This window comes from Lindgomyces ingoldianus (genome assembly GCF_010093535.1).
Source record: "Lindgomyces ingoldianus strain ATCC 200398 unplaced genomic scaffold BDR25scaffold_3, whole genome shotgun sequence".
Lineage (NCBI taxonomy): Eukaryota > Fungi > Ascomycota > Dothideomycetes > Pleosporales > Lindgomycetaceae > Lindgomyces > Lindgomyces ingoldianus.
Genome location: NW_022985164.1, coordinates 2,001,431 through 2,024,937, shown reverse-complemented (window position 1 = coordinate 2,024,937; position 23,507 = coordinate 2,001,431). Strand labels below are relative to the sequence as shown.

The 23,507-nt window shown below is 48.2% G+C and overlaps 9 protein-coding genes across 9 annotated transcripts; 6 read left to right on the top strand and 3 right to left on the bottom strand.

Annotated features, from left to right (window-relative positions):
- Positions 1-120: 120 nt before the first annotated feature.
- BDR25DRAFT_300586 (uncharacterized protein) lies at positions 121-1,142 on the top strand (the record flags this gene model as incomplete). Its single annotated transcript, XM_033689406.1, has 1 exon — positions 121-1,142. A coding segment is annotated over exon 1 (700 nt), but the record flags the coding sequence as incomplete, so codon positions are not given.
- Positions 1,143-1,879: 737 nt separating this feature from the next.
- BDR25DRAFT_68384 (uncharacterized protein) lies at positions 1,880-2,320 on the top strand. Its single transcript, XM_033698920.1, has one exon. It carries the CDS (start codon positions 1,964-1,966, stop codon positions 2,189-2,191), a length of 228 nt encoding a protein of 75 aa, XP_033553528.1. The 5' UTR covers positions 1,880-1,963; the 3' UTR covers positions 2,192-2,320.
- A 634-nt stretch (positions 2,321-2,954) lies between these two features.
- Positions 2,955-6,547, top strand: BDR25DRAFT_331391 (uncharacterized protein; the record flags this gene model as incomplete). Its single annotated transcript, XM_033692629.1, has 6 exons — positions 2,955-3,676; positions 3,734-5,887; positions 5,924-6,149; positions 6,189-6,391; positions 6,428-6,455; positions 6,501-6,547. Exons 1-6 carry the CDS (start codon positions 3,122-3,124, stop codon positions 6,545-6,547), a joined length of 3,213 nt encoding a protein of 1,070 aa, XP_033553527.1. The 5' UTR covers positions 2,955-3,121.
- Positions 6,548-6,922: 375 nt separating this feature from the next.
- Positions 6,923-8,276, top strand: BDR25DRAFT_349758 (uncharacterized protein; the record flags this gene model as incomplete). Its single annotated transcript, XM_033694593.1, has 8 exons — positions 6,923-7,070; positions 7,114-7,226; positions 7,261-7,296; positions 7,337-7,355; positions 7,388-7,462; positions 7,491-7,937; positions 7,976-7,990; positions 8,047-8,276. The coding sequence occupies 8 exons, from the start codon at positions 6,923-6,925 to the stop codon at positions 8,274-8,276; spliced, it is 1,083 nt and encodes a 360-aa protein (XP_033553526.1).
- A 3,015-nt stretch (positions 8,277-11,291) lies between these two features.
- BDR25DRAFT_210346 (uncharacterized protein) lies at positions 11,292-12,068 on the bottom strand (the record flags this gene model as incomplete). The annotated part of the gene is made up of 3 exons (XM_033684644.1): positions 11,292-11,531; positions 11,589-11,747; positions 11,799-12,068. 3 exons carry the CDS (start codon positions 12,066-12,068, stop codon positions 11,292-11,294), a joined length of 669 nt encoding a protein of 222 aa, XP_033553525.1.
- Positions 12,069-13,890: 1,822 nt separating this feature from the next.
- Positions 13,891-15,742, bottom strand: BDR25DRAFT_339611 (uncharacterized protein). Its single transcript, XM_033693411.1, has 3 exons — positions 15,376-15,742; positions 14,461-15,296; positions 13,891-14,384 (listed from the first exon to the last, which is right to left on the bottom strand). Exons 1-3 carry the CDS (start codon positions 15,527-15,529, stop codon positions 14,046-14,048), a joined length of 1,329 nt encoding a protein of 442 aa, XP_033553524.1. The 5' UTR covers positions 15,530-15,742; the 3' UTR covers positions 13,891-14,045.
- Positions 15,743-17,254: 1,512 nt separating this feature from the next.
- BDR25DRAFT_339610 (uncharacterized protein) lies at positions 17,255-19,526 on the top strand (the record flags this gene model as incomplete). Its single annotated transcript, XM_033693410.1, has 4 exons — positions 17,255-18,141; positions 18,194-19,022; positions 19,355-19,364; positions 19,523-19,526. The coding sequence occupies exons 1-4, from the start codon at positions 17,341-17,343 to the stop codon at positions 19,524-19,526; spliced, it is 1,644 nt and encodes a 547-aa protein (XP_033553523.1). The 5' UTR covers positions 17,255-17,340.
- A 679-nt stretch (positions 19,527-20,205) lies between these two features.
- BDR25DRAFT_349754 (uncharacterized protein) lies at positions 20,206-21,928 on the top strand (the record flags this gene model as incomplete). The annotated part of the gene is made up of 6 exons (XM_033694592.1): positions 20,206-20,242; positions 21,020-21,137; positions 21,216-21,452; positions 21,514-21,616; positions 21,695-21,718; positions 21,782-21,928. The coding sequence occupies 6 exons, from the start codon at positions 20,206-20,208 to the stop codon at positions 21,926-21,928; spliced, it is 666 nt and encodes a 221-aa protein (XP_033553522.1).
- On the bottom strand, positions 21,862-22,506 carry BDR25DRAFT_300584 (uncharacterized protein). The gene has a single exon (XM_033689405.1). The coding sequence runs from the start codon at positions 22,168-22,170 to the stop codon at positions 21,970-21,972; it is 201 nt and encodes a 66-aa protein (XP_033553521.1). The 5' UTR covers positions 22,171-22,506; the 3' UTR covers positions 21,862-21,969.
- Positions 22,507-23,507: the final 1,001 nt, after the last annotated feature.

Here is a 23,507-nt window from a genome sequence, read left to right as displayed (position 1 = left end):
GGGGTAATGTAAACTACTTGCCATTCACTTCAAAGGTTGTCGGAAACTGCAACTCTAAGCGAACTCGAAGCTGTCCAGCATCATCAGGTCATGTCCCCAGCTATCAACATAGCCTGCCAACACCACTCCGCAGCCTCTCGAGCACAATTTCTCTCCTTCTCATAGTGCCATATCACTTCCCTCCAATTGACCCTCTCCTAGCTACAATCCACCGTAACGCCCTATCTCACCATGCGTGCCCCACTCTCACCCTTGGCCCGCTCCGAACCCCTCCTTCCCACCTTGCCCAGTTCAACGCCTTCGACATTCTGCACCAACACAACGCTGACCAAACACATCGTCCCTGCCGGCCACGGCCACGCCTTCTCCGTCCAGCGTGGGTCTCGCTTCCGCATCATCGATCTCTATGGTGAACAAGTCGTCGACTTCATGGCCTGGGTGAACTCTAGCCCCTTTACCCTCCTCGAAAAAATGAGTACCGCATACACGCGTTACCATCTCTCGGGCGTGCAGCCCAGTATCGGAGAATGTCTGTGGACCAACGCCGACCGCCCGATTCTGCGCGTCACTGCAGACACAGTCAAAGTCCACGATATGACCTTCATGTCGTGCTATCCCTCTTTATATACCAAGAAAGGGTTGAAGGGGCATCGGTCATGTGCGCAGAATATTTTCGAGGCAATGAACGAGGGTGGCTGGGCGATGCAGAATATCTTGGAGATCGCGGAACCGTTTAATTGTTTTCAAAATACACCGAATTATAGCTTGAAGAGGTTAGGAAGTAGCAAGCCTGGGGATTATATCGAGTTTGAGGCGTTGCAGGATGTGGTTTGTGCGGTGAGTAGCTGTCCGTACGATTTGGGAGGGTTTAACGGTGGGTGCATTACGGATGTCGCGGTCGTGGTTGCAGAGAAGAAGCGGGATGCACTGACGTGAGGGGGGTGATCAAGCGTAGTCTTTCATTACACCCCTCCTTGAACAGAACTTCCCTCTCTTGGCGACCCACACCGCTATCCAGCTAATCTAAGGTACGCAAGCCCAAGCAATGCAGCAGCCATGGTTCGCTTTCAGCACATGCCGTCAACGTGGCATCCGTATGGTTGACGACAAATCAACACTTCCGCGACTACTCCTAAATCGAGATTCTATCCGTACTTCTGATCCCTGTTGATACATGTACTTATCAAAAGCCCATCGCTTGCTTCCACTCTACTCATCAAGAGTGCCATCTCCGTCCTCCTCGAACCTTGTAGCCCAGTACCAGACGTGCTCTCACTCTGTTCCCCCGGTCATTACCTCCACGGCTAGCATTGTATCCTGACAGCTTTCCCGTCCCAGCACCTCCTTCCCTGTCTGCAAGAAGCAGTATTCAGAGCGTTGATTATCCATAACAGTACTACCTACAATTTGTCCATCTACGCTAATGCTAGGGGTACACAACAATCGACCAACCCTCATTCACTCAACCACGCAATGCTGATGTTATAATCTTTAGTCTTCCTCCACGCAAAGCTCAGCGCCGAAGCTTCCAAGAATGTGGACAGCTGCCGAGATTCACAAAACATGTTAACGGCGCAACAAACACCTTCTGGAGCTGTGGTTATGACGTTAAGAAAGTGCGTGCGATTGAGGATCGGATGAGCAAGCAGAGAGTCAATGATCAGAAGCAGAATTTAATCAATGCACCTGTGTTGCTTCTAAACTATTTGCTAGGAATCAATTCCGGGGCGGGGCAAGGACTAACTAAAGATTAGATAACATCTACCCTGAAGCGTGTGCTGTCGCGGAGGTTTCTAGCGCCCTTGAACAGAAGCGTTTTAAATTCTAAGCATGTGCGTATGCCCGCCTCTTTCTGGAATGAAATGAGAGACTTAGAGAATAATTCTTCCCCAAAGCCCCGACCCTTTTCCCTCTCTTACACAACTCTCCACACTGAGATGCTGCCACCCACTAACCCAGTGTAATGTATCCACTGTCTTCCGCGTTCGCCAACCGCGAAAAAGCTGCATCCAAAGCCACTGTAGTTGTTGTGAAGCCTGTCAAAACTCTAACGCACCGCCTCTATGTCATTAGCGTATTTGGATTTGAGTGGTCGGTTGCTTGGCTGGTGAGTTGTGTGGGGAATGTGACAGGTTTCGGGCGAGTAGGGAGAACGGTGGGGATGATGTTAGTATCAGAAGTGGTGGATTAAAAGGGGAAGGATAGAGAGAGTAGTGGGCTTGTTAAGGGAAGAGGAACGATTTTCGTTTTAGGGGAATACTGCTGGTATAATAAATGCGGCATGATGCGTGGGGCTACTTTAACGAGATTTGAATTGCGCGTTTGGATTCAGTGGATAGAGTTTTTGTTTATTGCTGGTTAATAGAGCCACTGTTCCACTCTTCTCCTATCCAGCATCTCGACCCTTCAGTTCAAAAGCGGAAATAGGTGTGAGTGTCTGTTTGCTCGCTCAGAAACTGTGCTCTCGTAGTCGAGAAGTGGCACGTAATGCGGTCGAATGCAGTAAAATGGTAGGAAGGGCAAAGAAATTCGCAACCGACCTATTCGAAAGTGAGTCCAAAGGTCGTATCCCCCCTTTTCCGTCATGTGTTGTGGAGTTGTGCCGCAATTGTGAATGTCCTGATTTGCGTCGGGCTTGGCAACGGTCCGAGCGGCGACACATGTCAAAAGAAATCACCAGTGACGTAGAAGTTCAATGTCATTGCAAATAGCGGAAAGATGGGAATTTACCATCACAGACACTACTGTGCGAGATTCGCCATGTTTTGTGTGAGATAAATTGTCTGCTGTGACTGGAGAACGCGTTATGAATGCCCGACGCGTCGACGTCACTGGCAGGGACAGGCCGGCAATATTTTTCGGAACGCCTCAGTCGATTGGCCATGCTCCACCCGTTGACGTAGCATAAAACAGACCTTCTCACCACCCAACCACCCCATTTCAGCACGCACACACCGCCGCCGTCAAACCCCACAACACGCCCTATAATTTCACCTCGTTTTCGTCCCGTGTCCCTAAGTACTCCACCACTGCCTCTTCTTGCTACATTTTGCGCCAGCTCTTCAGTACTTACACCCATAACCGCACTCAAGGCTACGGCTCCTGGTTTGTTTATCTAGGCATGGCCCGGCTTGCTTCTGAGCACCACCCAGAAGGCCCTGGCGACGCCCCAAAGCGCCGGAGGCCTCGTCAACGACGGAGCCAGACCCCCTCCGTCGACCTCTCCAAAGGCTCCAAGCGTCCAGTCTCCCCCACGCCGGAGACACCCGACACGCACGTCAAACGTCTCAAGCGAGTGCAGATAGATGATCATGAGCAACTTGCTCGTGAGTTAGAAGATTCCGTGTCGAGGCCCCAAGCCTCCAATACTATCAACGTCGCTCCCGACCACGAATCTCGCACCCGCCGTCGATTCTCCGAGCCCCTTGTCTCCGGTCCGACTGGAGACGATGACAACACGGCGTCAACCCCGCCTCCAGCAACCCAGCCCCTCCCCGGCCTCACACCACACCTGGAGCGGCTCGGTGCTCCCCGTGACCGTCCTTTGAAGGCAGCCCGTCATGTTCGGATGTCCATGCCTGCACAACTTAGCGTTGATGAGGAGCGGGACGACTCCAATGGCAATCATGAGGTCCAGTTTGCCCCTCTTCGAGCTGTTTTGGATAGCCGTTTAAAGGTACGACTACGCGATCGTTGATTTGGGATAGGTCATTCAAGCTAATTTTTTTCTCAGCGTCGTCTCCGTCGGAGTCATTTGAGCGAGGAGGTCAACGAAATCGAGGAACACAAGAAGGACGACGTCAAGCTGCGAAAAGAGGCGGCAGAACTGCGCCGCCAGCTCCGCGAGCGAGAACAGCGCATCCGGGAGCTGGAATTTCAAGACGAAGCGCGGCGGATGGGTAATATCGATTTGTCTGAGGACCAGACTCAAGCATTAGAGAAAGAGCTAGAGCACGCTCGCAAGGAAATTGAGGAACTCAAAACCTCGTCAGCCTATGCTGTTAGCTCTCGAGACGCTAGTGAAGGCATGGACCTTGACGGCGGTGCCTTTGTCGATGATGACGAAGACAGCCTTCTCCTTGTCGACCCAGACGACTTGAATATCCCACAAGACCAAATGGAGGCTAACCCACATCCAAACGGCTTCTATGCCAACCGTGCTAGCCAGATGACCATGGAATCCGTCTCCACCCAACGACTGGAGTATGACTTCCTAGCTCAGGCGTCCCAGAGTGACCCAACCGCCATCCCAGATCGGGTTTCTGACCAGACAGTCAAGCGGTTCGAACTTGAAATTGCTCACCTAAACCAACAAGTTGCCGAGACCCAGAATACATTCCGGTTGCTCACGGTTGAGCTCCAGAATTTGAAGATCGTTGCTCCAGGAGCTTCAAGCGACGAGATAATCACAGAGCTTCGTCACGTCCTTGATGATGCCCGTGAGGAACTCGAAGATCTCTTTCCGGGCACCACGACTACTCTTACCAATGGTCAGCTTCTGCGAAAGATGGTCGAGCACTTACGCGGCCTAATGTCCGAGATTAGGGAAAAGGTTATTATTGCCGAAAAACACAACCGACAAGAGACCATCTTGCGCAGCCAACTCAATGGAATTCTCACCCTACTGGCTGAATCTGAGGACAAGAATACTGAGTTGGAGCAGCAGCGGTTGAATTTGAATGCAACCAACGAGAAGCTCCAGAGAGAAGTCGTTGACCTGGGAGAGCGCCTGACGGCAGCTAACGACACACTCGATCTTCAAGATCAGACTATTCGGGATAATGACGCAAAAATCCATGGCCTTGAAGATGAGCTTGAAGACAACGGGATAACTCGAGATAGGCTTAAGCAAGCTCTAGATACTTACAGAAACGATGTTGACACGCTAACTGATACCGTTACACGTCTTGAGGCAGAGCATACAAATCAAATCTCGAAAATGAAGCAGGAGCATTCCGGGACCGTCCAGACTCTCAAGACTCAGCTTGAGACCGAAATGGACGGTCGTGCGGTTGCTGAAGGAGATGCACAGCAGAAGGCCGAGTACATTGACGACCTCGTGGGTCGTATAGGCAACCTTGAGGGCGAGTTCACCAACATCGACACCGAGCTAGCCCGCCTTCGTCAGCGTCTCACGGACGAGACTGCAGACCGCGAAACCGCAGAGACGGACCGAGACGCTCAAGCCGCAACGGTTCATCAGCTCACCAACGAGATTCAGTTTCTGAATGAGAGCCTCAAAACTCTCCGTGCCGATGAAGCTAGCCTTCGCGAGAACCTTGAGGCGGAGCGAAAGCAGAGAGAGACTACCGAGGCCACACTGGATGCGCGAAATGACGAAATTGACGATTTGAACACTCGGATCCATGACGCCGGCATCCAAGCCAACGAGCTTCGCGCCAAGCTCTTCCAGAATCAACTTGAGAAGGAACAGGCCATTGCTGCGCTCAAGGACGAGATCAAGGAACACGATGAAGCGCATGATGAGGCTCTCGATGATGAGACGAACCGTCGCAAAGATGCTGAGAAAGAGGTCTCTCTTCTTAACAAGCAGATCACTGGCCTCGAAAAGCAGCTTGCTGATACCGAGGATGCTTTGGCCGATATGACGCACTCTCGAGATGCTCTTGAAGCTGACCGCGACGCACAAGTTGCCCAGCTGAGCCGCGATCTAGATGAGATACAAAAGAAGTTCACCGCCTTGGAGTCGTCTACTAAGACTACAATAGTCTCCCTCCAGGCCACCATGACGGATCTTAACAATGAACTAGACGCCGCAAAATCTAAAATCGACACCTTGGAGAATATCGCTGCTGCCACTAATGTGGAGCATGATAATGAGATTGCCGAGCGCGATGCTACTATCCAGGACCTCCGAGACGGCCTTGTAAATGAACGTGCGGACAATGAACATTTGCGAAAGGAGAACGCATCTTTAGAGCAGCGAGTTGAGAGCGAGGCCAACGAAATGCTCAACATTATGAACGCGCACACCGCCGAGGCCAACGCCCTGAATACGACCATCAGTACCCAACAGGCTACCATTATAAACCTGCAGAAGACTACCGCGGATCAGGCGAACAAGCATGCTAAAGCAATCACCGAGAAGGAGCAGGAGATCGAAGAGCTTCGTGCAATGGGTGACGCTCGTGCTGCTTCTGTCGAGGCCCTTTACACGCAAATCGAAGACATGAAGAACGCCTTTGCTCTCGCTGAAGAAGATACGCGCAACACCATCGACGCCCTGAACGAGAGTCTTCGGCAGCTCCTAGGCCGGAACGAAGACCTTGCCGCTGCTCTCAAGAAGCGCAATGCAGATGCACTTGAAGCAATCAGGGAGATGAAGGTCAAGGGTTTAGAAGTCAAGACTCATAGCGTAGATCTGCATAGGGTGGCTACCGGCAAAGTCACCAAAGTCGCAGAAAAGACCAAAGTCACGAAGAAGAAGTCCGGTCGTAGGACCACACGCCCCCGGGACTCGGGATATGTGTTTGCTCCAGAGTACGAAGAAGAGGACGAGGCTGTGCCGGAGGCAGCGGCTGCGTAGACTGATGGCATTGCTGGATAGGATATTCACGATCCACGGTACATTGATAGGTTGGATTTCATCGGCCAAGGTTTTGTCGTCTTTCCCTCGTAATTTCCATGTCTCTGGCACTCTTGGATATTGTTAAAACCACGGCGCTTGCATAGCCACCCATAATGATCTTACCCTTGGTTTTCTATCGACACGATAATCGTTTTATGACGTTACGATTGTATACACATAGTTGTTAGGGTTATTGGATAACCAGCACAGCACAGCGAGCGTTTGTGAATATGGGGTTCTTTGCATAGCATAACACAGTGTTCATAGCCTGGCTAAGGTATTGCATCGGATCATATTAGGTAGTTGTAGGTAGCAGTAAAATATTTCTTTGATATGCAGCTTGTCTGCAACTTTCTTAATGCAAAATTAGTGAGTAATGCTTGCTTAGCGCCGTGGCTGTGTTTCTCTGACTTTGGCGTTTTTATGAGGCTGAAGCATGGTGAGGTTGATTTTGGAATGGCAGGTGAAGGTGGTGAGGATCGTCACGTGTCCCCATCTGAAACGCACAAGGTGTGGAGTTTTAGTGGACAAGACGTCTCACATGAACGCCAAGGTCTCGGACGTTACAGGTACCGTGCCGCTTGAATATAAACCGGAGAGTTTACATACTGCTCCTCAGGAGCGGGTTTTGTCTGAGGTGTGTCTGTTAGTCTCTCCTTCTCTCATTTGAGCCGACTTCCTTCACTATCGTTTGCTCTCGTCATACAGTATTGATTTATATTGGGATGAACGACTCCTCCTCAAAAGGAAACCATTTCTTGTGATAGTGCAGTTGACTGCTTCTCTGATCAAATCGAGTACCTGAAGCCTACTGGTGGTCTCTAATCAGTCAACAAAACGTAATACAATCCAACACCATCATACTCCCACCTCGTCGAGTACCTGCGTCTCTGAGCCCAAGGATACAACGAAATCTCTCACTTAAGATTTCCTACGCACCCACGCACACGAACACGAACACATCTCGCTTTCTCCCTCTTTCTCCCTTGTATCCAAATCAAGGCTCAAACATCCACCCTTCCAGTTCGACTTTCACCAAGCCTTCGCCTCCAGACGCAATCCGCCAACATGGGCAAGTCTCTCAAAGACGAAGAAACAATCCTCCTCCTCTTCACTCTCTTCGGTATCCTCGTAGTGCTCTTCCTTCTCCTGCTCGTTATCGTATTTCAAACCTGGGCGCTCTGGAAAATGGCGCGCGTGGTTGTCGAACAGAATACAGAAGCCGGTGGGGGAGAGAAGGAGAGTCGTCGAGGGAGTGCTGGGGGTTGGTTTGGTGGTGGTAGTAGTGGAGGGGGATTGGGATTTGGGGGAGGGACGTTGGTTGGCCGGGAGGAGGATGAAGAGGCTGGTGTGGGCGTTGGGGGCAGGAGAAAAGACAGGTATGAGTGATGAGGAAGATGGGTGGGAGGTAGTTGTGCCAGGTGTAAAGAGGTATAAGTGGGAGTGATGCATCAAAGACCTGAAATCCGACATAATACCTGAGCAGCAAACGACTGGTTTGGTTCCATTATGTTGCGCATGGCAAGCTAGCACCCCAGGTTGCGGTCTTCCGAGAACTCAGCGAACGGCTACCGCTCGCGCACAATCTCAATCAGCAATTCCAGGTCCCGCTCGTCGAAGTCAATGGAAAGAAGAGATGGATATGGACGAAGACTTTTGCCGAATGACTTGGAGACCTCCCTTTTGATTATGAATGATAACCTACGTGGAGAAACCCATAGGCTATTCTTTTCTATCAGAAGTTTCATCGCGACGGGTAGAGCCACCGTACAGGTTGAAAATAAGAGCATGAGAGGCGGCTGTGGGGAGGCTGAAGAAACTAGATCTACGTTTATCCCGTAGCTTGGAGAAACCCCGGTGACAGACGTGCAAAAAATCAATCAGACAGTGTTTTAGGAGGACAAGGAACATAACGGAATCCTGCGACAGAGGAAGGCCCATAGCAATGCTAGCATTTCAAAACAACACAACAGGTTCGATACTCTCTACCCCCCCAACCAAGGCCCATATCTCCTATGTTATTTCTGTGATGAAAGGATGGCATCCTTCAACATCGTGAATTCCTGCCGCAAAGCTTGCACTTCGTTTCTCAGTCTCACGTTGTCTTCTCTCATACTGTACCTTCCGACTTCACGACATTTGAACTCCGCTGCTTCGTCCCTGGCCTCCTTAGTGCGAGTGTTGTAGTCCTTTGCTGCACCGTAAATTCGGGATCGCTGTCGTCTAATCTCACGTCTTGGCGGTGATGTGAGCGGTGATCTATGCAGCCATCTTGCCCTTCGATCTGATGACTCGCTGTCAAACCCCTTCGGCGAACTCCTCCGAGCAAAGTTTCCCCGAGGCGGTTGCACTGCACCGCGTGATGGTACATTAACAGACGTAGGCGGGCTTCCGAACCTAAAAGCTACCCCCTTCCGTGGCACTCTCGGAGATTCAAATGCTACCGAACGCTGTGGACTTATCACGCCCACCGAGCTCCGTGATACATGCGATGTAGGTGGAGTGAGCCAAATCTCCGACCCTTCAACCTCAGGCTCAGCTTTGCCATCGAAGCCTCCAAAGTCGTCGGATTCAAATCCAAGCGCCGCAGACATTAGAGGGATATCGGGCACCTGATGTGTTTGCGACCACCGTCTTGCATCTTGCATCAGGGGTGTAGTTGGATCGTCAGGACTACTTGAACTTTTTCGGCTTTCTGCGAGGGATGATGTATCCTGAATCGCGGTCGGAGCTTTGAAAGTCTCTGTTACAATTCTAGGACGCGGGTGGGATCGCCGTGGGCGCTTTGCTGTGAGATCCTTTCGCTCTGGTGATCCATATGAGACCTCTGAGACTTTGCGGGGAATCCAGACGGACGGTCTAGCCGCTGAGATTTGCCGGGATTGGGTATGAGGCGAGGCGGAGAAAAGGTCTCTAGGAGGGCTGAGGCGAACGGGGCTTGTGACGCCAGAACGGCTTTGTGGGGACTCTGTGATGCGGACTGTGCCTGATTGCTCTGCGTCTTCATCGCTGTCTTCGGAACCATTAGAGGCGTTTTCGGACTTGTCCACAGGAGTGTCAGGAAGAGGGAGGGAAGGCGTAGAAGCCTCGTCCTTAGTGAATATCGCAGGTGAGGCGAACCCACTTGGTAGAGGAGAAGGCACAGGCATGTCGCCGACCCACTCAACTCCCACTACAGTTGTTTCAACCACAATCTCATGCATCAAGAGACCAAGGATGTTGAACACAAGAATCTTGCCGGCTCGTGTCCCAACCGCAATAAGCGTCTCCGTCCATTCATGCACTCGTTCATTATCCTCCGCCAACTCACTACTGAAAACAGCGACTTTCTCTTCCCTTCCTTTCGTGTGGATTGCATCGAGCGGAACCACAGAGAGACATGTTGCTGGTCCAGCAACATGCCACGTCCGAAGGACCTTACCTCCTTCTTCAAAGTCAACGAGTCGACACCGCCCATCATATCCCACACTCACAATGCGCGACTTGTAGCCAGGGATGAACTCAGCAGCGGATATACCTCCCATGGCAGCCTTGTGGAGCCTCTTCAAGTACCCGAGTTTAGAAGGCTGGTGGAGTTGGAAAGCATGTGTTTGTAAATTAGGCTCTAGAATGTTGGATAATCGCAGCCGACGAGGTATAACAATCTTATATAGTGCAAGCGTACCATCCTGAAATCCTAGGAGGAACACACAGCATGTTTGTCGCGAGGGGTGGTCGCTATCTTGAAATGCAGCACAGGCGACCGACGACTGAGATCTATTTGGATGAAATGATATCGGCGCACTTCCTCGCATTCGGAGGTCTTGTAGAAATATTGTTGGTGGTTCTGGAGAGGTGGAGAGAAATATGTCACCGCCTTTCGAGATGGCGAGAACATTTGGCGGAGACGGATGCTCTTGGAGAGGAGGTAATAGTTCGGCGGTGGAGATGGAGTATGCTTGGATAGAAGGACTGAGCGTGGTGGTGAAGTACAAGGTTTGAGAGCAGGGTGAGAAGAGAAGCATACGAGGCTCACCCTCCAAACGATCAGCTTAGAGAAAACAGTCAAGTAAATTGGCTTGTTTCGCACTCACATCACCACTCTTGAGCCGATATTTGCGATCCTTCCCATCCCTCGAATTATATAGAATAACTACGTGGCTATCAGCGATAGCGAGAAGACCGCTGTTGTCCTTCGCTGCCTGAGCGTTGAGAATTCCATCGGTGGACGCGCACTCGAAGAGGATTTGATGGCTTGATTGGGCGTGGAGGGCGATAGTACTGGGGGTCGTGATTATTAAGTTCTTCGCCGATGGTAATTGAGATTCCGGCATGGTCTGACCCTGGAATAACGATGCGATGAGTAGGGGTGAGTAGTAGGGCTCGATGTTTTGAGAATGACTAAAGTCTTTGATCTGAGATCGGCAAGAGGCAGCGACTCGAGGCTAGTGGAAGGGAAAGAGCATAAGAGGGTTTAGATTGGGAACAAATTCGGCATTCGGGATCCAAGAGAGGACCCGTACAAAACTGAACCTACTTTAGGGGAGAATAATAGAGCCGGTTCGCAATGCATAGAAGCTTAATACAATACTTGGAAAATGTTATTACGATTAAGGATAACAAAGACACGGTAGAAAATGACACAAGATTGAAGTCCTTGACCCCCGGGGCCAAACCGTTACAGAATGCAAGATGTACTCCTGGAGCAGATATTTTCTCTCTTTTAGCCTTGACATTGCCTATTCTCAAATCCGTGGTTTGGACATTTGCGGCTGTTCTCGCAGCCTTGCTTGGATCCATTCCAGCCAAGGAGCCGGCTAGCAATATCATTTGCGTACCATTTGCTGTTCAGATTTTCTCCAACCTGGACGGTAAGATTTTCTTCCACAGATCCGGCGTTGTAAAGATGAGCAGCTGCAAACGGGTTGCCTTGCCAGAAGGTACCTTTGATCCAGCTAAGATCCTCGGGTTTGCCTTGAAAGTAGTGTAAGTAGCCAGGACTACCATTGGGGTTGTTCACACCAGGTTCGGAGACTCCATAGACTGAGTCTTCGATCATTTCGCGAATGCTTTTCTCGGGTTCGGAGCTGCTGAAATTGGCGGCACCGCGCATTTGCATAATTCCACAGTCTCTCTTGTAGTCGTATCCTGTACACTCAACTTGGGCATTGCCTCCAGACTAAGATTGATTAGGCTGTGAAGACTTTCATTTCAATTTTTCGGTACATACCTCCTGCATAATGATGGACAGGATCAAGCGAGCGTCAACCTTGCTTGCCCTCGAAACATCTTGAATGCCTTGTTTGATAAAGTCGGCGTATGCAGAGTCTTTGTTATTTTTGACGATTGTTGGAGAATTGATGCCCCAGAGAGCATTGAAGCTCAACCACTCTCCTTTTGGTGGATAGTCCTTGACGTCGGGACCTGCGCAGCTGTAATAATCTCTAGAGTTTGTGGGTATAATCGTGGAATTCCCTGTAGGTTGTGTGGAGTTTCCCATGGGTTGCGTAGAGTTCTTCCAAGGCTGCGTGAAGTTCCCCATCGGTTGTGTGAAGTTCCCAGGAGTGTTCTCAGTTGGGTGCGTTGGGGTGTCACTAGACTCTGCTGGAGTCTCGCTAGAATCGTAGTCATCGTACCATAGCTTGGCAATGTCGTCACTAAGGGTAAGAGTTTTATCCCCGTACGAGGATGCTCGTTGAACAATTCGACTTGGTAATGCAAAAGCCAGTGGGGCGAGCAGAAACAAATAACGAAGGGAAGGCATGGTGACCGGCACTTAAAATGTCTTAAAAGAGTGTAATAGTTGGGAAGGAACGAATTGAAATTAGAAAGGAAGAAACCACTTGTCTGAGAACTGACATCGAACGAAGAGAATGAAGATGTTTATAAAGAAAAGAAGCCAAACATAGGATCATGAGCCATGACCCAGCAATGGAAACTTCGGACTCAGAATAGGAGCAAAGGGGGATTCATATAACCTGAATCTCCGTGCAAGAATTACCCATCGTGTTTGCGGAGATGCAGGATATTTCTGGTGAGAGCCTCACACAATATCCTGTGACGCGCTTCAGATGATGCAGAGGGTCCATTTGACTCCCAAATATCCGGCTCAGGGACATGGGCGTTACACAGATCCATCTCCGGACATCTGCATGCTCAAATTGGAAAGAATCTGACAAAGATACGAGCGCTAATGTGAAGGGATGCCATTTTAAGAGCCATGAAACGGGTGCCGGAGAAGAGCACGGAGCTAAGAGAGGAAGGGCTCCATATTTGTTAGGCAGCAATACTCGGCAATTCTTTTGTTAAGGTTCAGCATTGAAAGGACGTTGCATGCGGATGGAGTGCTGTGGAGGATCGCGGGTGGCTAAGACTTTCACGTCAGAAAGTGAGCTAGGCCAAACTCGGCTAGCGGTATTCTTCCCCTTTTAATGATTAGATTAGATCTCAAGAACGACGGGCTGATAACCAAGGGGTAAATATCTCGGAACCACAACGTTCGGAGTCATGGCCCATCGGGGGGTATAACAGGGCGTTATAACATTCTAGCGTTTTGGCGTTTTGTTATGGCTTTGCGTCTTTGTCAAGGTAGAAGCATGAGCGGGTAGTTTCCGTCTCCTCATTGTGGCACAGCATCACGTGAATATTCACCCTCTCTAACACTCCGCTACAAGCAGAACTTACCGCCACCTCTACGGCCCTGTTGCACGCAAACTTTCACTACTACACATTATGGTCCTTAACCAAGTCGACACCAGATCTATCGTGGGCCACGACAACTCCTGCATGACGGACAGGTTGTGCTGGCACCGCCGGCGGTCGCGAGTCCATCCACTAGGAGTGCGTGGAAAGCAAAGGCTGGCTTGGCTTTCGGAATCATATATCGGGGAGATTTCTAGGGCACGATGAAGCAGGGATTTCTGCTGTTCCGCGAAGCGGCAGGACGGATGGGAGTACTTCTGCGCTAGGATGAGGCCCGAGGGAGATTATGTCTTGCTCACGACGCATTGGAAGAAGCTCTGGCGCATAGGGATGAAAGTACAACAGGGGATGGAGAAACTTGCCAGAATTGAGAGTGGGTGCTCCGGGGGAGTGACTTAGGAGTTTATTAAAGTTTAGTGCTGTCGTTTTGAGAGCTGTCGTTAATAGTTTCTCCAGCACTACACAGGGTATTTCGACTTAGGTGAATACTCCAACGTGGTTCTCATACAAACTGCATGGAAATGCCTTCATAAGTAGCACTTGTTTTAAAGCCCGCTTTAGGACAGGCTTGTTTAGTGGGTAGTGATTGAGAGCCCTATCGTTGCGCCAAAACCACACATGTTTTTGTATTGACATTATATACAGAATTTAGATTATCTGAAACAAAACGTCTTTTCGAGAGAAACCTAATTCGGAATAAATCCCATGCCCATTCGATCTTCAGTACCTATGCAATATATATTTAGCAAGTCTTCAACTTCTACTCAATCCACCCTCACTTCTTCAACCGCGCATACTGTTTTCCCCACTTCTCCGCAATCTCCTCCTCACTAAACCTCCTCGTCTTGCTCCTCAACATCTCCGCTCTTTCCTCCATGGACAATTTCATCTGAGCTTCACCCATAGGCACAAGGCATTTAGCAAGGTGCATGTAGTTTTTAGTAATGAGGTTGAAGGTAATCATCAAGTAATCGATGTTGTAGAACACCAGCGCGTGTTCATCGGAATACTGCTGTTTCTGGATGAGGAAGGAGACTGGGTGGTCGCGCCAGTGACGCAGAGGGTTGAGGTGGTGCGAGGTGTGGTAGCCATCGTTGTAGCAGTATCGGTTGCTCTATGGTAAATATATCAGCATCTATGCGTCCTCTACTGTCCAGTGAAAGGAAGGTTAGCTGGGAGGGAGAACGTACGGGCACATCAATGAGCGTAATACTTGATCTAAAGTCCGAATCCGGCGATACCTCATCTACAAAAGCATGTTGTCCCCAATTCCCAATCATCAGGCCTAATCGCATCGTAAACAACGGCATCAGCAACGCGAAGGTCGTGGCTCGGCTATTCACATATTTGAACATGATGTACAAGAAAACGTAGTTCATGATCTCGCATGTACAAGCCTTGAGCGCCAAACCGGGTTTCCTCGTGCTCAAGAAGTACCGTGGAAGGTCGAACCAGATTAGGAAGTAAAATCGCCCAACGTAATGGAGGAAGTGCCACACATCATCGCGCTGGTACCGTACAGTGGAAGAGAGATCGTTGGGCCCGTTGCCTTCAATGTGGTGGTGCTTGACGTGGTGGAAGAAATAGGAGTTCCAAGTATGACCCATCAAGGGATCGGTAATATAGGGGAAGAGATGGTCAATGAATGCATATCTCTTGGCCAGGATACCGCGCTGATGGATATGTTGGTGCATCATCAGGGTGTAGGTGCCCATGAAGTATACTTGCATTACAAAGTGGAGCGGGCCATGCCACCAATGGAAGTCATAGAAAAGGTAGAGAGCGGATGGGATGGTAGTGAAGAGATACAGGAATAGATGGGTTAACATGACGACGTCAGTTTCGAAGCGGACAATGAGCCGAGCCCAGCGAATGTAGGGGTCTAGAATCCATTTTTTGAGGAATGGAGGAACATTGGTGTCCGGAAGGTCCCAGGTGACAAAGACAGTGGGGTCGAAGTCTTTGCTTTTAGGATTATTGACGGATTTAAGCTTTGCAATACTTTTCTCCTGTAACTCGTTGGCATCTAGCGGGAATGTTAGACGTGCTAATCGAGCAAGTACTGAAGTGCTAGACATTAAAAAACGAGAGGAATATAGTGGTACCTTCGGGCGACGCAGAATCATGGCGAAGCTTTGTTTTCTCAGCTTCAGAACCATGCTTTGCTTGATAGCGATTGTAGTCTTTTGTCAAGACGTCTAAGACCAGCCGATCCGAGTGTAAAAGCTGCGCATCTGGCGCAAAGTACAAATTCACCATCTTACGGGTTGAATTTGGGAGCTCGGCTCCGATGAGACGGGTGGGGCACCGTGTGGTGTGAGGACTGAGGGGTACTCAAAATTATTCAAGACACCACAACGCGGACGATAGAGCGTCAGCAATGGTAAGAAAGATACTTCGATGAATGTAGAAGATGGCGAACGATGAGTGAAACCGAATTTAGGCTCTTGTGGGAAATGTCGGCCTCTTGCGCGAGAATGTTCAGGGACGCTGAGGGCGGTGTGGAATATCGCCACCTGCGGCTCTGTTCTGACAACTTCCAGCGCCTCGCCAAGAACTGGCAGAGGATCCGTATTCGTCAGTGCTCTTCCGGGGTCCCTGCTACGCCACTTGGATTATCTACACTAACCAACGCACTCTTTTATAGAAACAGGATGTTTGCAATTCCTCTACACTATCCGTGCTCTCGCCCACAGGCATGGACTCTATAAGCTGCTAGCTATTCAGTTAGGCTAAATACCACCCTTCTCTGATTCTTGTAGAGGCCAGTTTAGTGCACAGTAGCTACTAAATATATTATGCTAGGGAATTGATTTAAGGTACTTAATTTGTTCTGCAAAACAAATGCGGTACAAACTTATACCTTGAACCGCACGGTACAAGGGTATCAATGGAGGATTGAGTGGCTTTGGTCACGGGGAATGCGAGACTTCGAGTGCACTGACGCGACGTGAGATGATTGGTTGCCATTCACCTGTCAGCCTTTGAAAGGGCTGCAGGCGTCGTGGCCGACCAGACGCGTGCTCTTCGGTGTCTCTTGATCGCAATGTTTGCTCCCCTCCCCCCTGCCACCTGCATCTGGTGAGCAATTCCTCTTCTCTCCGGCATATTCAGCCCTGAAGCTAGGCAAATAGTTTTCCAAATGTGGGCCAATAGTCGTCTATTGTTCTCTAGCGAGAGCTTAATCACACTCCTCTAACCCCTCTTCGAACCCTTCATACTCTCCTTCAACCTAAGGCATTCCTTTCAAATACGCAATCAAGGAGAGCATTGAAACTGTATCCTGGCGCACTCCAAGGCTATCCAATGAAGAGTGCCAGAAACACCCTGCTCGTTCATTTGCCGCCCCCAACTTCATTAGCCGCAGATCAGTCTCTGTTTCAGGCGAAATGTGCTGATAACGGCAGTATCCCGCGAGTTCGTTCACAGGATTGCCCCTGATAGCGTTAACGCTGGAGAAGGGAGAAGAATGGATTTCAATAAGACTACTACACCTTGTGGACCTACTGTGTAGAATCTATTCTCACTTCGCCAAAATGCTGTTCTGGGGACGAGGCGCTGACTCGTGCTCGCTATCCTTTCAGTCTCACCAGATACACCGCGTTCAGTTACAATTGAGAGGATCCTGTTTCGATTGTTCACTATCCTAGAACCATAGATATCCCTCTCTTTGGTGTTGGGGGATACTTTTCCTAGCGAGGTTTGCCCTAAAAAATGGGATAATTCAAATACGAATAGAGTCGGGATAATTTGTAAACAAGCACCCACAACTATCTGCTGCTGAGGTGGTCCGGCCCCACGGCTCTGCCATCAACAGTAAGCACGGCAGGGATTGCAATGCCTGTCAAGAACGGAATAGTTGGCCTGGACCCTTCTGGTTGTGTTTTGGGAATAGTGTCACTTGGGGGCTGGAAGATGTGGCATACTTAGCATCAACCCTTTCGGCCTTTTGAGACACCATCTAATCTTTAGCCTCCCCCTTCCACTCACTATTTTGCGTTGGGAACGCGAACAGTGGACAATATTACTATTCCTTCCTTGTTTTCAAGTACTCGCGACGATTTTTAACCATGCTGTACACAATCTTCATCCATGTTATAGGCAAATCGTATCTTCGCCTTCTAGTTGGGCTCAATGAATTCCTCCGGCATAATAAAACACGATGTCTTTTCCTGTCCGCATGTTTGGTCTTTGGTCTAATAGCAGGCACCAAGGCAGCGAATACGATACCGTTCGAACCTGTACAAACACCCACGCCAGATCAAGCAGCAGCCGTCGACCAAGAAGGGGGGTGGTTTTACTTCATGAACTGGCTCGAACGGGGGAATCGGATTCGATCAGGAAAAGATGTCCGACAATGCCTTTTAAACCTTGCGAAAGCACTTGAAGAAGTCAGAGTTCTCAGTAGCGCAGAGTACAACGGAGCAGCAGGCGCTCTCACTCTTCTTCCTACCGCCGGTGCTCTGCTCGGCGCACCGACGAGGGAAATGTGGATCGTCTACAAGCTGGTTCCCATAGCAGGGTTCCTTTCTATGTTCCTTTCCATGGGGGCTACTATTACGCCATCTGATATCGGCGAGTTTGAGTCTGGGAAAGCATTTTCGTATGGGGGCATAATGCCGACAATGAGGACTGCGATAAATCCGGAGCACGAGCATCTGGATACAGATGAAGAGAGCTTTGATCACAGTGAGCTGAGTGAGGCGAAGCTATTCGCAAGGGAGGTCAGGCTACGTGCCAAAGATGATTCTGGCGGCGATGTTTATGTCAAGGTTTGGTTTGCCATCTTCCTCCAGCTGTGTTTCATCGGGATCAACCTCGTCGCAATGGGGCTAGCGCAGCGAGGCAGTGTGATTACATGGTGGTGCAGAGTAAGTTCATTATTCCGTTTTACTACCACAGTTCGATCTGACCCAAGGAAAGGTCTGGGGTTGGATGTGGTTTTGGTACTTCATCGTCATTGTCGCCAGCGTTTTTGACAACGTGGTGGCCGCCCCCTTCACCAAATCTTGGACCCTTCGCGTTGCCAAAGCTCCCACAAAACTCATCGTCGACAACACCCAATCCCGCGTCACAAACTTCGACCGCACACGCTTTCCCACCATCATGGATCGACTACATGCAGGAATCAACCTCCAGCACCATGTCACCATCCAAGAAAACGATCCCTCCTCTTACTCGCGAACATGCTTCTACGTCGTAGTCTCTGTTGAGGGCATATCGAAACTCCATGCCTTCTTCCAAGTTCTCTCCCGAGGCTGCAGCGTCGTCGCGTTCGCCTTTGGCACCGCCCTCTTCGCTTCTGCAACCTTAATGTCCATATCTGCCGCTCTCATGCTTCTCGCACTTGTCCTTCCAATGGGTGTCACTGGCCGAGTAGTTGCAATGTGGATCGCCGCGGAAATGAACCGGCACAACAAATCCATCCTCCACACCGTTGTCAAAACTAAAAAGGAAGCTGGTGAGCATATAGAAGAAATTATTGAGCTCCCAGGCCTACAAATCGAAACCATGGGTCACATTATTCTCGACGGTAACTGCATCGTCAAACGCAGCCCCATTTTCAGCGCTGCGACGTACATTGGCTTACTTGCGAAACCGTATAATTTGGTTGCGAGGGCGGTGAGGAACCAGAGGGCGAATAGCTTTGGTTATCTGCAGACGAGGAGTACTCAGAGTCGGCCAGAGATGGCGAGTCGGGCGCAGACGGAGAATCTAGCCAGTCAGGAGATTCTTGGGAATGGGGGGAAGAGTAAGTCGAGTAATACACTATTTGGGCCAATATGATGATTCAAGGATGCTCTAGGTTTTAGATCGGAAAATGGGTAGGGCTTAGGTGATGAAACGTGGCCAAGCTAGTTATATGCCAGAGGTCAAATAATTAGCAATAGGTTCAACGATATGATATCCTGGTGGGTTTGGCTTTTATCTTTACTTTCTATCATTATTTGACTTTGGCCAAAATGGTTAACACGCAGAGTACTCCCCAGCGCGGACAGTGTGTCTAACTGTTAGTTACAGAGCCTTTTAGAGGTTGTATAGTACAGTTACAGAAGAGTTAGCTATTACTAACTAACTATATAGAGAAAATAACGTTAGTGTACAGTTTAAATATAGTAACTAAAGTATTATAAAGTAATTGCGCTAAAGCTAAAGACTATACCTAATTAGAAAGTTATAATACCCCTTATAAGATCTACAGTTATTAATCTTACTAGTAATAGTAATGTTATGTAACTAATTTTTCTGCAGTTAAGAAGCCTTTATTATTAACACTAATAGTTAATTTTTTTTATTATAATAGTCTTCTTAGCCTGTAAGAAGCACTGCTTGCACTTATATAAAGTTACTAAAATTAATAGGAAATTAAAGGTAATGTTAATTTTAAAGGCAATTTTAACATTATAGCAGGCATTATTTAGGTGCTCCTTAGCCTAGGTATCTTGCATATGCTTTAAAGGAGTTGCTTTACGCAAGGACAGCCTAGATAGGCTAGGTAACGCTATACAGGCCTTCTCTAAGCGTTAGGATAAGGCATGTAAGAATAAGGCCTACAAGAATAGGGCCTACAAGGTAGTAACACACTAAGATAACTGCATTATTAATTAGAATAAAAATTAAGACATTATAATAGGCAAAAGAATAAGGTAAATAGCATAGTTACTAAATTTATTAGAAGATTGCTAATAAAACAGGCACTAACAGCATTCTCTGCATTAATCTCTAAATATAAGCCCTCTAGCTCTTAGTAACCTGCCTTTAACTGCCTAAAACTACTAAAAATTCTATATAACTACTATAAACAGTTAGTATAGCAGCCTTATGTATAGTACAGTATACTAAGTAGATGCCCTGTACGTACGTACGTGACCAAAATTAGTGTACTGCAGTACTGTACTATTAGGTGTACTAACGGTTGGACACACTGAGCGCGGATGCCCTCCGAACTTAATCCAAAGCACTACTTTCGTCGTCTGGTTTAGTTATTTCGATTTCAGTAAATACGAGTCTGTCACACTCATGCCTGGCTTCACTAAGCACTAGCAGCGTTTCCATCAGGAAGTAGTACGATTCGACTCAGGCTTTCTAGACAAGTTACGTCTCACTTATTATATACTTTTGTTTGCTTTACCTAATAGTAGGGGTTAATATAATTAAGTTATAGTTTAATTAAAGCTGCTTATACTTCTTAACTTTTTACTAAAAGTTATAATGTAACTGTTAAAGCTTTTAGAGTAGTAGAGTCCCTCTTACTTTTAATATAGCATGTAAGGTTATTTAATTTACTAAAAAATAACTTTATAATATAGCTAGTTTTTCTAGAGTTGTAAAGCTTTAATTATAAAGCCTAAGAGATAATTATAGTTATAAGTAACTATCCTTTCCCTCCTCCTAAAGGCTTTGTGCTATTTTCCTATATAAGGGACTGTTATCTTTTGCTATAATAAGGTTATCTAAGGTTGTTGTAGTACAGGGCAAGCTCTAAGGCTACACTAACATGTAAATAGTGGCACAAACACGCTCCCCTAGCCCTTACACGCGTTAGAGACTGCAACCTTAAAAAAGTCTACCTTAATTATATACTACTTACTTTTAAGCCTTATTAATTAAATTGTAATAGTTAAAAATGTAGTTACGTTTGTTTGCCTTACGTAATTGTAGGTGGAGCAAAAGTATCAATTGTACTACTTCCTGTTGGAAACGCTGAGCACTAGGAAAGGACCTAGTTAGCCTTCTGGGCGATTCTAGCCGTAAGCCAAGCCATCAACAATCTAGCTATCAACCTCGAGTGTCGCAAGGCTCATGGAGGACGCCAGAGGGATACAGAGGAAGCGAATGCTTGCCTGCCTCAATTTTTGACCTTGCTGTGTCTCTTACTATTTATCTATTTATGCGGTATTTTCTAGCTTAGCAAATACGTATATAAAGCTGACGTACCCGCAAGCATTAAATGCCTCCATTTAACGCCACAGTCGAGCCTCAACGACATCAACACCCCAGCTTTGGTTCACCGTGGGCCACTCTTCTCTCTACATCCACCTCAATATCTCCTATGCGCATGGTCTCAATACCTAGTCATGAGGCTCGAAACTCTGTCTGGCTGCGCAATCCAGCATCGCGGATGTATTTGCTTTCGTGACTTCGACGAAGAACTGCGAATCGCCTACTTGCTGTCTGAGGAGTCCGCTTCTAGCCCTAATTATTCGATGCCCTGTACAAGACCTCATGAACGTCAACACTAGGCGATCGAGATCATACTTGGCTGCAGGCAGTTATGACGAACATTCGCCTGAAGCTCACGGCGAACTAAGCACGACACCTCACTTCTCTTTAATATGGTTCCAGGTTTCCCTTGCGAAGTATACCTCGAACTAGAAGCAACAATATCTTGGCATTTTGGATTTTGCGGCGTCGGAGGAGTAGATTCTGAGTGTGGAGCGAAGGACGGTAAGGAATAGTTTAGGCTTTAAAGCACATTTGGACAGTTTGTGAATGTTGATTTGGATTTAGGAGAAGGCACCGCAGTACCGCTTCGCGATCTCAACATCTGTGTCCAAGATATCTACCTCAGCTTCATTTCAATCTCCTGCCTTCCTTTCTCTCATTTCATCCACCCCCCTATCCTTTCCAAACCCAACCCCAACCTCTAATCCTTAACCTTCCCAGAACTAAAACTCCAGCTAACCTCCCCCCTTTCCTCAGTCTCTCTTCCTCCCTGCCCTCTCTCCCTGATCCAACTCCCTCGTCGCCTGGCTCAGCGCCTTCCAAATCATGTACGCTAGGACATAGCAGGCCAGCATCAACCCCACAAGTGCGAAGACGATAAGATGTAACACCCATACTAACGCATCTATGCGATCGAGAGTGTCAGTGTCGGGGCGGTGCTCGAACCAGACCATTTTGGTGGATTGGGGAGTGGGTGGTGCGGTTGCTCGTTGTATTGGTGGAGTCTTAGGTTTGTTTGGCCAGTGGAAAGCCAGAGTTTGGTGCTAGATGTTGTAGTTTTGTTTGGGTGGGTTGAGGCGCAGTGAGATGGGGTGTGCAAATTTGTTTGTTGTGGTTGGAGTTGTAACTCTATCTGGCTGTGATTTGCGGGAATCGGTGAAACATTGAATAGAGGCCAATTCAGGTAGATACTTCCACGACTTTTGAAGTTTCAAACATAAGGGTCAGTAGCGTTTTTGTCGGTGTCAGTATCAATGTGAACGACAATAACTCGAGAACGAGAATTGAAGATGTCGGGTTGATGACTGACAGTCAGCTGAGTTGCTACACGACTGTGGTGGCTGCGTCATCTCGAATGCCTAGCCCAGTCTGATTGGGTGATCGGTTGTAAACCGTTCGTCTTTCTGGAGGAGGAAAATGGGCATGGTTAAACAATAAGCACGGCTACATGGAAACTGCGCATACGAGAATGTTGCGCACCTCGCGTTTAAACGCGCCAACCAAAATCTCGCGATTTCAATCGCCCCCATTCAATTTTCTATAGAATCTCATGAGCAGTTTATCTAGCTACTAATGGTTTTTCTTAATGGTAATTTCCCAAGTAAACGAGCCGCCGGGAAGGCGTATATGTTCGCTGAGTTAACGCTACACAACCGCCTTAATTCGGCAGCTAGCACTCGGCCGGTTGGCTGAGGCTCACTCGCCGATGGAGCTCCACTCGAGCCAAAGTTTTGCTGAAGTAAAGAGGATTCACTAGACTAGGTATGATATTTAAGCATTTTCCAAGTATTTTCCTAGGGGTAGTGTACTTCTAACCATTGTATGCAAAGCCTAAAATGAATACCTTGCCCCGAGAACCATGGGCAATCCAGTATATAGAAAACTTGCGTATTCAACCTGTTCTATTCTTCCTCAATAAGCACCTAGTTGCTATTAATGTGCGAGATGATCATTAAATATACCACGCTTCTGTGGTTGCCTGATGTTCATGGTGGAGGCATTAATGCACATGGCAATCTAAGCTAAGATGCCTTCTAAACAAAGGTCATCAGCAAAGAACGTTCTCGAGATTTGGAGAAGGGGTACGTACGTGAAATGTAGGGACAACTATACTGCCACAGAGCAAATGGATCTTATTTATTGGAGGCCGAGTATAGCGAAATCTTTGACCGTGAGTAGCTGCGTGTTGTTCTTACACTAGTAATTGATCTAAAGTAATAATCAGCATGTTTTATTCTGACCCGAATTTGGAGCCAAAGGGTTTTACTTCAATTACTTGATGCAGCCACTC

Coding starts and splice junctions, on each gene's coding strand:
- BDR25DRAFT_68384 (XM_033698920.1), top strand. CDS start 1,964: ATGTATCCACTGTCTTCCGCGTTCGCCAACCGCGAAAAAGCTGCATCC.
- BDR25DRAFT_339611 (XM_033693411.1), bottom strand. CDS start 15,529: ATGGTGAATTTGTACTTTGCGCCAGATGCGCAGCTTTTACACTCGGAT. Junction 15,297..15,375: donor TGATTCTGCGTCGCCCGAAG/GTACCACTATAT, acceptor CATTCCCGCTAG/ATGCCAACGAGTTACAGGAG. Junction 14,385..14,460: donor TTACGCTCATTGATGTGCCC/GTACGTTCTCCC, acceptor TATTTACCATAG/AGCAACCGATACTGCTACAA.
- BDR25DRAFT_300584 (XM_033689405.1), bottom strand. CDS start 22,170: ATGGTCTGGTTCGAGCACCGCCCCGACACTGACACTCTCGATCGCATA.